At 41.7% G+C, this 14,126-nt stretch overlaps 1 protein-coding gene across 4 annotated transcripts in view; it reads left to right on the top strand.

Annotated features, from left to right (window-relative positions):
• LOC130594524 (calcium-activated potassium channel subunit beta-2) overlaps positions 1-10,451 on the top strand; it is a 99,748-nt gene extending 89,297 nt beyond the window's left edge. For 2 of the 4 annotated variants that reach the window (XM_057400489.1, XM_057400486.1), the window contains exons 3-5: positions 928-1,077; positions 3,511-3,706; positions 9,724-10,451. In XM_057400489.1, the coding sequence (XP_057256472.1) occupies positions 928-1,077; positions 3,511-3,706; positions 9,724-10,008 (631 nt within the window). In that variant the 3' untranslated portion in view covers positions 10,009-10,451. Of the gene's footprint in view, positions 1-906; positions 1,078-3,510; positions 3,707-9,723 lie in introns of all 4 variants that reach the window. The other 2 variants (XM_057400487.1, XM_057400485.1) reach the window with 1 other exon arrangement.
• The last annotated feature ends 3,675 nt before the right edge of the window (positions 10,452-14,126 follow it).

Here is a 14,126-nt window from a genome sequence, read left to right as displayed (position 1 = left end):
GAGATTTTGACCAGCCTCAGGTCTGTAAGTACATTTTAAACTCACAAAGTTTGAGTGTGTTTGAAATGTACTCAAATATTTCCTTCTTCACTATTGTGTCCTCATGACTCATTGAATCATCAAAGGCTCAGAGATGAAAGAAGGATTTATGGTTAGAAAATGCAAAGGACTTTCTGCTGAAGGGGGAATGGTTTGTTGTATCTTCTTTCTTTTTTTTTTTTTTTTTTATAAATAAAATCCCAGAACAAATAGCTCTGGTGAATAATTTTCTGCGAGGGTTTTCCCTGTAATGAGTAGCTGGGCTTCCAAAAAGCTATTTTACAAATAAAGTAAATAAGCTCTCAATCAAAAAACCCCACAGAAATCAATTGCAAAATCCCCATAGAGTTTCATGAGCTTTGAGTCACACTCAGGGCAGAAAATCACCTAAACCATTAGCCTGTAGGGAATGAAAATAGAATGTGGTCCTTTCAGATAATTTTAGTGATGCTTTTCTTCAGGCTGATTTCTACCTATGGAAACATAAGACCTGAACTGAAGAAAAGACACCTCATATACCTAAACATCTTCTAGCAGCCTCAGAGGGCATTGACAGGTCAAATTCAGCTATCATAATTCAACTGAGCCAATGAAGCTGTACCAAAGAAGGATTTACTGAGCTGGCACAAGTGTCTAATCTTTATATTTGCTATAAGAGGTTTTTACCTTTTCAGAAATGGCTGTAATATATTTTGGAGATGAATAAGTTTCCACCAGGTCAGAATGAATCCAATGAAAAAGGACACCTGAGGACCCTTAAGCCTTTCTCTCTCACAAGATGGGTATGGAGGTGGAACTACCCACCCTGTAAAAGCTTATTTGATTAGATATGAACTTCACATAAGAATGTATTATTTTCAACCTCAGAAATATTTACCAAAAAATCAGGGATCACGATCTACTGGACAAAAGGAAAACAGTTACAGCCCTAAAAGCTGGAGAAGACCGGGCCATACTCCTCGGGCTGGCCATGATGGTGTGCTCTGTCATGATGTACTTTCTCCTGGGAATCACCCTGCTGCGGTCTTACATGCAAAGGTAATTTCATGATGGTTACCCTGATCCCGCTTCATGTGCCTTATTCTTTCAACTCTTTTTATTAAAGTTGGTTTTTTTTTTCCCTTTGGTCAGCATAGGCCTGATTCTGCATTTCCTTACCCCAGTATAAATTAGGTATACTTAGAGAGAAAGCATGTTGGGTAATACCAGCGTGAGGGAAGAATTAGTTCCCTGTTTGACAAAACCTTGATCCATAGGCTTTATATCTGCCACAGTTCAACCCTAGTATAATATCCATATCAGGCAGTCGGCTGAACCCTGTAAGCCTCTCAGGGGCTGTTGCTGCAAAGCCCAGATTCAGGAGAAAACAGCAGAAATATTTAGTGGCCTCAAGAAAAAACAGATTTCCAAATGAAGAATGGAGAATTAATCTGGGAAAGAAATCAAGCTGCTCTGTATGTATGCATGCATGTAGCTTTCCATGTAGGCTATTACTTTCATTTTAACAAGTGAAATCTTCCTGAAATATAGCATTTGCTGAAAGTGAAAGATCATCTTTCATCATTACTGCACTGCACTTAATTTTTCAGAGGCCATCTCTGCCTTCCTTCTCTGCCATGAAGCAGAAAATTTGACCTGTGACTCATTAGCATTTGAAATCAGTTCACAAGCACCAGCCCTATTAAAACTCCAGCCCAGACAGTAACAAGACTGTTAGCAATGTTTTTTCCACCCTGATGACTGGATGTGTAACTGGGGTTCAAAACATCAGTCTGTCGTGCCCAAACCACCCTGAGGCAGTAGCCAATACTTGGCATGTTTTGGCTTACAAACCACTGGCTTCTTCTTTAGGCATGTACAATAAGTGCATACCAGTTAACTGGTATGAACGTCCTCAATTATATAAGTGCAACTGCAGGGAAATATTTCTTCTTGACCTTGCAATGATAAGGAAAATGTAGCCATGCCTGAGGGTGAAGAGTACTCACCTGCAGTATCTTATTTGTATGATAAAGGTATTTATTACTTTTTAAATCCAAGTAAAGTTAAGTTGAAAACAGAGATCAAGACCTGTTAAGTATCCAAGAGCATTTGTTTTTCCAACTTGCTCTCCCCTACCTTTCAGCAATTTCAGGGTCAATTGCAGAGGCTGCTAAGGTCAAAACTGCTCATGTGGAAAGATATGACTTATATTGCAAACTCTATGAAAAATTGCCAAAAGCACCTATGAAGTATCAAATATTCCACCTTCACAAGTCTGTTGCAGGTAGATGTTATTTTATTACCCCCATGCATGAATGAAACAGCAGTCAGAAATGTAAAAGAGAGAAGAAGACAACCTAGGAGTCTTTGCTATCACTTCTCTTCACACAGTCAGATCTCCTTAGGGATTATTCTCCTTTACAGACAGCAACACCGCTTCCACAAAATACTGACTTGCAGGGAAAAAATAAGTAAATAACCTTTTCATTTGATTTCCCCCCACAAATTGTAGCATAATTTAAATGTAAAACTGAAAATACAAGGAGAATAACTGCCAAAGTAACATATCAGGATAATTTGTCATAAACCTTTGATATTGCATATCATGTAAAGCCTTTTGTAGGTTTGTCAAGGGACAAGCAGACCCTCAGCCCATTCACGGTGAGGAGCAGAACAGCCATGCTGGGTGTAAGCTGAGGTGCTGAGTGGGACTGAAACCTTCTCCCAGCCCATGAAAGGTTTTTTTCACAGAACCCTCAGTATGCCCTTCCCATGGCTCTCATCCCCAAGGAAAATTCAGCCATAGATATTTAAATGCATGCAAGAAACCCAGGTGAACATTGCCAGTGCATACTGAGGCTCTATCATTCAGTTTTAGCCTCTGGTAAATTTGAGATAGACCAATTTCAACAGCTGACTTAACTTACGGAAAAACAAGCAAGGTGCCACTAGAAGAAGTCTTTCCACAGGGAGAGCTGCATGCAGAACCACTTATGTGTTACTGTGTCTTCATGCATATCAGTATGTGTACCCTGGTAATTCAAAGTCATCATGCCAACCTTCACTTTAAACTGAATGGGGTTTGTTGTTTAACCATTATGTCTTGGTCCAGGGTGTCATGTCATGCAACACTGCATGCATTTTACTCTTTGCCATGGCAGGCTGCTCAGTTTTCTTCTCTGATATCTCTGCCGGTTCCATTTGGTTTCAAATATACCTTCTCCAGACTAAAAGTTCCAGTGCCCTTTTCATTTATACATAGACATAAGTGAGTCATGTATTTTTGTTCCCAAAGCACAAACTTCAGGTACAGAATAATACAGTCTGTGATGTGTGATGTGAGAAAGTCAAGCCTTCACTCAAAGCCCTGCAACACGTACTGTCTCCTACAAGATGCCCCTTGGTATATCCCTGATGGAAAGCCTGACCTGCATTTTGCGCTTATTGCCCATTCTTGCCATGCTCTAACGTGTCTTTTTTCCTACTTAGTGTCTGGACAGAAGAGGCTCAGTGCTCACTTCTCAATGCATCCATCACAGAAACCTTCAACTGCTCATTTAGCTGTGGTCCAGACTGCTGGAAAATTTCCCAGTACCCGTGCCTCCAGGTGTACGTCAATCTCACCTCTTCTGGCCAGAAGCTTCTGCTCTACCACACCGAGGAAACAATGAAAATTAATTCTGAGGTAGGAGCATAGAATAAAATTTCTTCCTAAATGGGTTTCCAGAGGGTTTCTCACCTTGTTTTACGCATTCCTCGCTTTAAAGCAATATCAGCCTTCCAGCTCCTGCTTCACTGGTAAATACAGAGCAGAGAAAGCAGAAATCAGTACACAGACTGAGCTCACATCTCTGGAGGGGGCAGATTTCCACCTCCATCCTAAGTGGGAGGATGAGCTCTTCCCTCAAGGGGCAATATCCCCTGACGGCTGGAGTCTTCCTCATCCTTTGCAAGTGTTTTACAGGTGCAAGCTAACGCTGAATACATGACATTGATATTCCTGTGGAGCTGTGGACAAGTCACTTACCACTAGGGTATGAATGCATGATAGTGAACACGCCTAGTAATGTGCACAGAACATCCACAGGGGTGAGAATAGAAATGGCCTTATTACTACTGGGCCAGGCAAGGCAACAGGGAGAGATGAGAGTCCCATGTCTAGCAGCAGATGTGTCTCTGTCTCAATATCTGGTGACAAATTCTGCATCCTGAGCATCTCCTCTGAGGTCAGCTGTGCCACTGTGGTCAAGGCAGACCATTTAGCCCTGTAGATGGTGCAAAGATGCTGAAAACGTGCTGAGCAGGGACTGTCAAGATAAAAGTAGCAGCATAAAAAGAAAAGGCCCGGCTTTGGGGCATGTATAAGCTAGGGAGTCAGCTCACATTTCTCATACAACTTCCCGGATTCCAGACATTAAACAAACAAAAAGTATTTTTAACAAATCTTAAGAAGAATTCCTCTGTCTCCTTCAGGAAATACAAAATCCATTAGAACTCCATCCAGGTGGGATGGAGACAGCTCCTGTCTAGAGGCTATAATGAACACAGCGGATGCACAGAATGCATCTCCCTGCCAGCCTACAGCCACAGCTGTGCAGCTGATGCAGTGTTGTGTATCAAACCAGGCAAGCAACCACTTCTTTGTTAGGGAGTGGAGGTGGCTAAGGAGGGTGCTTGCTCCCTCCATGCAGCACGGCAGGATCGGACTAAGAAATATCCCTCTCCTCAACTTCTTATCTTCATATATATAACAGCACCTGGGTACCTAAGACTGCAAACTGCAGTGAGCCAGGACGCAGCTAAGTCATTTGACTTATAAGTGCTAGATTTGCATTAACTACTTAGTTATCCAAGGTCATTGAATGTCCAAATGTGGGTGCTTGGCAAAGCACAGCCTGTAACAGCAGAGCCTCAGTTCAAGCTACTGACAATGTAACCTATTGTGTTTCTATTTATGGCAGCATTTCAGTAGACCAAATTACTTCTGCATATTAAGATGAAGTGTTATTAAAATCAGTCAAAGCATGTCATGGTTGCACTGGGCCAGTTATTCTGGTAGATAATTAGTTCCTGTGGCTGAGAGGAAAAGCTCTATGGATCTGAAGTGTGAAACGGGGAACAGTGCCCCCCTCTTCTCCTCCAGCTCAACATCAGTGCAGAAAGGAGGCACTTGCCATTTTTGTTAAGCCTGTGGCTTCTGATGGGGCAGAAGCAAAATCCAGCAACACTCATGCCACAATTTGATTAAAACAGATCAAACCGGTCTCTGTGCTCCACTGGATTCAAATAAATCTCCACATTCTTTTATTGATGACTTTTGCTTGCTGAAATGGACTTTGAAATTCTCCCACATGCCGCCTCCTCTTAATTTAATGTAGGCATAGTTAATGCTTCTCCAGCCCAAGGTTGTTTTACAAGTTAAACTCTGCTCTCAGGAGGATTCCTAGGTTTTCCTGACATGATGCTGGCTATGTGACCTGAATCCAAATGCAGCTTTGAATGGAAGTTTGCAGTGCCTATAAAATACCTTGCTTCTTGTGCCTAGCTGGGATCAGCAGAGACTCCAAGCTCAGACCAGCACCAACCTATCTCAGCTCCTGGAGGGGTGCTCCCTCTCCCCCAGCTGGAGAGCGGCTCCATGCAGCAGGAAGAGCAGCCTTGAGCACTCCAGCTGGATGCTTGCTCTCTCTTCCCATCCACCTGCTCAGGCCCATGTTTCCTATCTTTGTTCTTGCCAAATAAACAAAATAGTAGCTGTCCCTGTCTCATTGAGCCATGACATTACTGGGGACACTGCAGAACACAGTGCTTACCCTCCAAGGCCAACACCAGTGACCTTCAGAACCTCTACCTCACTGAGCACCACCACACACACAGAGTGGCATCTGGAGCCCATCACTCGCCTGTCCCCACCACGTAGCATGGATGGAGCAAAATGCATTTTGACATTAAATAATGATTAAACTAGGAGACTTGCTGTCTGAGCTAATAAGGTATAGCAAGTAGTAGGTGTAATTTATCTACAGCATGCTGCTGCCCATCTCTGGTGAGAATCACTGCTAAGTAAGTGGATACCAGTTGAACTGCTCAAGTGTTTCCCACGAAAGCACATGGGATTCTTCATGGCTATATCACTTTTATTATATTATTATTATTATATACATTTTTATTATTTGAGCTACTGCTAATTTATAACACATGCTCCATAAGTGAGGTAGCAAGCAGGACTGAATCACCAGAATCACTGTTATGCCAGCTTTAACTGCCTGAGATTCAAAAATTATGGGGGATGTTGTGATCGCCTACTGAAGGTTCAGGTGTTTATAATGCAGGGGTAATTTGCCTGGTGCAGGGAAGCCACAATATTCAGCTGCAGTTCCCAGTACAACCATTTCTGGGCTGGGACCAGAAAATTCAGTCTGCAGGAATCAGTATCAGACCAGCTCAGACACAAGGCTCCTCCTTCAGCCCCCCGTTCAAACCTGTTACACTTTTCAGAAGAGATGCAAACTGATGCCACAATTCTCACAAAGATTGCCACAGCATATATTGTCAAAGTTCCCAGGCTCAGCATGGACACAAACTCCAGTGGCAGACATGATGAGAGTCATATATATCACTGCCCAGTCAGTCATTGACTTAAATGAAACTGCCCCCAGCTTGTCTGGAGATGCTTTGTGATCTCTATCCTTGGAGTTACTTGTAACTTGACTGGACAAGTCCCTGAGCAACTCTGCACTATGCAGGGCATTGGACTGGACATGTCAGTTCATACAGGTTACCTATCCAACCCTTTAAACAAGGAAAGCAGAGCTGGAAACATGAAAGTAAGGTCTCTCCATAACTGTCTAGTACATCCTTCTTGTGATCAGGTTGCAAGCAACACAAGAACCTCTTTTCTCACTTTGTATCACAGAATCCTCACTTGAGGTAGAGGACCAGACATTATTTACTTTCAGATTTCCACATTTCCAAGTGTTTGACAATGCAGACATTGTGATAAAACAGCAGATTTAGTAGTTTAGGTTCACAGGTACAGTGTAACAATTGCAGATCTAAATTCCCTGCCAGACATTGAAGAAAAATAATGAAGACCAAACCAAAGAAAACAAAGACATCCCATTATCCACACCTGCATACATGTTTGCCAATGACCTGTACAACAGAGCAGTCACCAACATGGCAGTCAGCCCTGTGTTATCCCTGGGATCTCAGAGGGGAAGCCGAAGTATGGAAGTAGGTCAGAAGCACCCTACAACTATAACTCAATGCACACAAAAAGTCCTTCTGCAGAGGAGCTCCTTGAAGCTGAGACCAAGCTGCCTCCCAGAGCTCAGAAGAACTGGAACAAGTCAGATAGCACATTGGAGTAGAGGGCACCCATATCTTGAAGACCATAGCCGGGAGAGAGGTATGGTTTCAGCAGAAAAAGGCTGGCACAGAAGCAAAGTGAGTCAACCTTCCCCTGCACAACTGTACTTCTGGGAGATTCACTCTCTGAGGCCCTCATGTCATGAGCAGCCCAACCAGCTCAATATGGCTGATGGCTCTGTGTCATCAGGTGTAGAAGGCAACAACTGAAGTTCTGCTTGAGCACCAGGTTTCCTTTGAAAATGCTTGGACTATATTCAGACTTGCAAGAAGTCGGACCTCCCCCCACTGCACTCCTGGGACATTTCCACAGTCCTTGAATCCAACAATCTGTCATCATTTGGGCTTTTACATGCCTGCTGTTTTCTGTCAAAAGAGAAGGGCTGGACTTCGGAAAGAGTTGCCAAGTCCTCATTTAATCCCTTCCCTCAGAATATTTCATAGTTTGCAAGAGGGGGGGGGGAAAAGGCAGGGGAAAAGAAATCTGAGCTGGAAATGCCTGCTGTTAGACAGTGATAGCACAGAATTTAGTAAAAGAAAGGGGTACTCTTCACTGAGAAATTTCCCTTACGTACTAGATTATGATCTATTAAAGAGTCATAGGCACTGGAAGAGGGCTGTGGTTTTAGGCATTTAAGACAAAGATGGGCAGAGTGCAAGAGAACATCCTGGAGCAGGCCCACACAAGAAGGAAGATGAATGAGATGCTACCACTGATATTTTCCATCTCTAATTTCTGGAGCTCCATGAAATATTCATAATGGCAATGCTGCCACGTTCTACCCTTATAGCTCCACTCTGCTAACACCAGACAATCTTTCTGCCATGCTTCAGATCATATTCTGTGCTAATAAACTTGCCAATGAATCAATCAAATCCTGTTACGAGGTTAATCCTTTGATCATTATTAGGACTAGAGATATGTCACAGTACATTACAAAAAAAGTCGCGGTGTAGTCTTGAAAAAGAACAGTGGGGCTTTTATAAAGTATGTCCATTAAGCCAGTAATAATCAAAAGCCATGGGTCACATTATTTTTATCAAAACATCTTTTTTTATTTTGCAAAGCTCACTTTCATTTAATTATTTGGAGCTACTTTAGATGCTGGCCCAGGACAAGCAGTGCAGGCAAGGAGCATGGTGGGACCCGCAATCACCCCATAACTGCAAGGGAGCAGTGACCTGCTGGGTCTCCCCGTGCACATTCAAGCAGTTAAGCAGCAGATTTCCACCCCTCCTGAAGCAGTTAATCAAAAACCTGTACAGGTGTAGAAACCCTTCAGGTGTGGAGAGGCATGTCTAGACATGAGGAGGGAGCAAGGTGCCCTGTACTGCTCCTATCAATCCTTTTCCAGACCAGCAGCAGCAACAGCAAATTCAGGTCTTTCTGCTCTAGGTCAAAATGCAGATATGGCCTCAATCATTGCATGTCTGCCCATCACCTCACAAGCCCACACTAGTTCTTCATAGAAAATGGTCAGCATAGGCCCAGGCTACTGTCCTACGCATCCCATGAAATATCTGTAATGCATGGACTCCATAAGCTGATTTTTATATTAATTTGCCCTTAATATTCTTTGAGAATTCTAGTTTGAAACTGTATTAGATAAAGCTGCCCTCAAACCTTTTTTTCGCAGTGACTGAGATTGAAATTCAAGCAGCATCCTCAGAGAAAATGAATTGCTAGATTTAGACTGGGGTCCAGAGCAAAAACAATACGAAGACCGATCCTGGTACCCAGGCTGATCCTCAGTTAGAAGTTGAATGAATGTCTTATGGGTTTTCAGGAGGAAAACAGTACTTTCTCCTAAACTATCTGTTTTTCTCTAATTGAGGAATTACCCCCATGGGAAAATCTGTATAAAGGCCTCTCATCAGCCTTTTCTGCAAGTGAACTCCTGTGCCCACCATGATCACGTTGATCCAATCCAAATGAGATATAAACTACCAGATTTTTATTTACAGAGAGTCAGTTACCCATCTAACTGCAAGCATACGCACACCACTTTAGATGAAGAGGTACTTCATCAGTTCCATTTTAGCATGTATAAATTAGCAATAATAATATATTCACCTAACTCACGAGGCCACTGTGCAGATTAAAGCACTAATGTTTGTACAATATTTGGATGTTCTCCAATGGGAAATTCTGTAGATGCGCAAAACATTGTTCTGTCTGTGATAATTTTATTATTAGGCTTAATAGTATTCCACTCCTATTAAGACTATTATGAAAAGCATAATCATCTTGAGATTTTCCTGCTTGTCACCTGAAAAGAGACATCATCTCTGGTTTGGAAATACATTTTTCTTCCTCTAATGTCTTCCCAGTGCTCATACATACCCAAATGTGGCAAGAATTATGAGGAGTCCATGTCATTGGTGAACATCGTGATGGAAAACTTCAGAAAGTACCAGCGCTTCTCCTGCTTCTATGACCCTGAAGGCGTGCAGAAGAATGTGATATTAACCAAACTGTACAGCCACAACGTACTGTTCCACTCTCTCTTCTGGCCCACATGCATGATGATTGGCGGGGTCGCCATTGTTGCGATGGTAAAGCTGACTCAATACCTTTCCCTCCTCTGTGAGAGAATCCAAAGGATCAACAGATAAAAAATGAAAACTTCTCTGAGATTTAAGTACAATGAAAATACTGTTTTCTCATTCTTCACCAAAGAACCTTAAGTTTGTAACGTGCAAGTCTGGTATAAGTTCCTTACTATATTCTTATAAGTAGAGCAATAATGCAAAAGCTGTTCTATATGCAAACATATTATTATGCAGACAACTGAAAAAATACTGTTTTGTGTTGACTGTCTATATGATCTTGTTCTATGCTGAGACTAGTATTTCTTTCTTTTCTATGGCCAAAATAGGGCTCAGTGTGACCATTTGCCAATCTTAGTCAATTGGTGTTTTCAACGTAAAAGGATTCTGGAAAAAAAAGAAAAATCACTGCTGGGCAAAGGGCAGCCAGCCACTTGTGCATCGCTGAGGTCTCACATCTGGCTGAGCCCATTCAGTTGATTTGTGGCTTTGCTTTTTTATTATTGGCTGCAGGGGGAAAGGGGGAGCATTAACAGTGAGGGGTTTTATGGTAAGGCAGCACAAAAGGGACATATTTTTGAAGCCAGAATAAGTATATGTTATTTTCAGCCTCAGTAGGACTTGGTAATGCTTTGTGTTTGCTCCCCCAGTTCAGAAGTAATTTGTACCCTGTAGTGTTTCAGGTCTTTTGGAAAACACTTCAGAGTTTTATTTCATTGACTGCTATGATTTCCTCCTGTCTTACCCACATCACCTTTGTCACTCACAGAAGCTGAAAAGAAAAAAACCAAAATCACCTTGTTCCATTTTCTAGTCTGAGCTCTATTGATGGCGGTGGGACCAGAACTCCTATACAAAGGTTTATCACTCATTTGTCTTGTATTTGCTACCATATCACTGTAAAGAAAAAAAAAAAAAACAAAAAACAAAAAACAACACAATTGGCTATTTTTTCATTTTTTACTTCCAACTATTTTAGATTTTTTTACTTGATATATATACAGATATATATAAAGAAAAAGCTATATTGAACCTAGTTGTGTATTGGAACTTGATTATTGGGGGAGGGGGGGTTGTTTGTTTTTACCCACTGGAAAGCAAACAGTACAATTCATTTACAACCTTCATCCTTGGATAATATCATAACATGGAGGAGCAGCACTGCAGGATCTTATCCAATATTCATGATATTATTTCAGTCAAAGGTCTCTGTTGCTGTGACATCAGAACTGACAAAAATCTCATCCAGTTCTATGGTTTTATTAGCTGAATTGTTAGATAATCATCATAAGGCGTCTGGAAATCTCTCCTGACCTTAACTCAGCTTGCAGTGCTGGCTGACATGAATTATGATTTAAATGCTCAGGTGCAATGATTTATTGGAAAAACTGAAATTCTGACTAAAATGTTGTCCTGTCTGTCAAACATTTACCGCAGGGATCTTGCCAGTATAAATTCATATGTACTAGTCACAATTTCTGCATAACTTTTTATTCCCCTGTAGAAAGCATTCCTTCTTATGTTTTAAAGATAACTCTCTCAGTTTCTCACTTCGCACCCAGCCTGAAGGACAAACCCAAGGCAGCTCTTGTAAGCACCTTGTGACTCAGTATTCAATCTCTCAAAGAAAACATTTACAGACCTATTCAAACCAAGAAACATTTTCCCTGCCAAAAAGACTGCAAAGCAAGTGCTCTGCCTAGCTCCTCTATAGGTACCTTTCCACAATGTAGCATTAACATTTTCAAGATGTTACAAAACTTTACAAGTCATGCAAGTGTAATGTGAGCTGTAGAAAAAAGAAGAGAATTCTCAGCACTGAAAATGAACCTGCAATCTTGTAATCAGCAGTATAATTTTCCATAGGTAAATAAATTCCTGGAGGGTGGGGGTATAATGAGCGCTCCAAAAGTATGTAATAAAAATATTAAATTAAATCTTCCAGATTTCAATATGCCTTCAAGTCTGGCCTGTTTCATCAGACTTCTCTTTTTTATAGCGTCTATTGCCAAGAAACAAGGAATGCCAATACAACAGGGAATTCGCTCCTTGTCCAGCTCTCTGCATCAGCTCAGTCACTAATGCCAAAGGAAGGACCATGCTGTCAATTACAGTTCACAAATCAGAAATGGTGGATGGCATCGCCAGCCAAGAGCTGTGATGGCTTTTTCACACCAGTACTTATGCTGACGTTGGCTGTTTACTTGACCTGTGATAAAGTAGCTCTTTGGCTGTGTGTGTGACATTTTCAGCACCTGTGTTTGTGTGTTTAGGTTCTGGTGACAGGAAAGCTTATTGTTCCTGACATTTACACATCAAGCACTGCTTTCAACAGGTTGCGCCATAAACATTTCGCTAGCACTCCTGTGGGTGAAACACCTTGATGCTGTCGCAGTCTATAATCATTTTGTTGACATTAACAGCAAGATCTGTGGGGTAGCAAAACAACTTGAGTTACTGGATGAAGTGAGGCAAAACAATAATTTTAAAGGGAATTACCCACCTGATCACTGGCACAGTTAACCCCCTACTGGAGTGTTATCATTGAAAATGTGATTTTTGACAACTCCTGCTGTCCCAAAGAGAGGTTGTATTTCAGTGGGGATGTTAGCTTGTGCTATTTCTTATCATTTTAATATCATGTTTACCCCTGCAAAAGGAACTGTAGGCAGCTCAAATGAGAAACACATGGTAGTAATCCAGCAAATCTACTCTGTTTGAGACTGGTCCCAACTCTTCCCAACACAAACGTTTCACATCTCAATGTCTTAGCTGGGCTTTCAGGACAGCTGGGAGCAACCAGTGATGCAAAACCGTGGAACAGAATGGTATGATATGAAAATGGTAATGCAGCAGCCAACATCTCTTATGAGCCTGAGAGGTACCCTTGAAGGATTTAAAGCATGTATAATTATTTCAGGTGCCCAATTCACATAGTCTTTTAGTAGTTGTCATTTTCTTAATTAGATTATTTATGTCAGGTCTTATTTCTCTTCTGGAACATCTAAATCTGAAGTGTGAACATCCCTGCAGTAGCAATCTGAAACTTGGCACCTTGCAGCAGACTTACTAAAAGTCACCAGCTATGATAATGGAGAGCTTATTTTGGTTTAGCTTTTCCAACTGAGAAGACATCACTTTATTTCGCAAAAGGTACCCAGAGTGCAACTCCAGTGTGAGCTTGATGTGACTGCAAAGAGGAGAGATGGCTCAGGAAACATAAGAGCCTTCACATCTCAAGACACAAATGCTGTGATTTCAAACATGAGACATAAAAAGGGAATGAAGTTCCAAAACAAGGCTGGGGATGCTGCTGGCTTTGCCTCCTCCTCATCTCCATCCTCATCACCAGTCGCAGAAGAGCTCAATGAAGAAGCTGCTGAGAAAGAACTGGCCGGTGAAGGCCTGGTTCACGGATTCCTGCACTTTTTTGACTATAAAAGTTGTGGCCTCACAGCAATATAACTATTCTAATATAACCTCTACAGGAAATGGCAATTTCAAGGTAATACTACTTTAAAAATTGATCAGCTAATTTCCCTTCTCATACAGTCATGGTCTCATTAAAATAGCTGCAGCCATTCAAGTAGACTGAGCCAATACCTTTGCAATAACACATTTTTTTCATAGACTGTGTCTGAGCACAGTAGCATCAGCTCTCCATCAGCCACTGTGCTGTTCATCTAATGAAGATCTGGGGAGAAAAAACCCCACCTTTCTGCTCCACTGAGCACTTACCAATTCCCAACGCTAGATTTTGCGGAAAGAAACCGTGCGCAGCTTTTGGTGCACTCAAACATCTCACAACCGGATACAAAGTTTGCCAGATTGTTTTGTTGCACAGGAATGAGTGAAAAGCAGGGAGGGTAAACACCAATTATTTTGTTTCAGTGTTTTGGAAACAAAATGTTTCCGTTTTTCAGTTTCAATTGATGTTGCCTTTTAAAATGCAGGGTGGGGGTAGGGGTTTAGTAGGGAAGATTGAAATTCTGTCATCTCAGAACATCCCTGATCATTACTATGAGCAAAGAAAAGCACAATGCCTACCTCAGAGTGTAACAGCTACTAAATTAGGAGACACCAGGAAGGAAAGGAGCCCCTGTGTGAGGTAGCAGCCACCCCAGACATCAGCTTCTCTCCTGAGCACAAACATCCCCATACAAGATACTGATGTGCAGTCAGGC

This window comes from Pezoporus wallicus, unplaced genomic scaffold, assembly GCF_028554395.1.
Source record: "Pezoporus wallicus isolate ANWC-B61680 ecotype Strahan unplaced genomic scaffold, APGP_CSIRO_Pwel_v1 contig_6897, whole genome shotgun sequence".
In the NCBI taxonomy this organism is placed as follows: domain Eukaryota; kingdom Metazoa; phylum Chordata; class Aves; order Psittaciformes; family Psittacidae; genus Pezoporus; species Pezoporus wallicus.
Note: the sequence above shows the minus strand (reverse complement) of the source record. Positions and strands in the feature narration are given on the sequence as shown.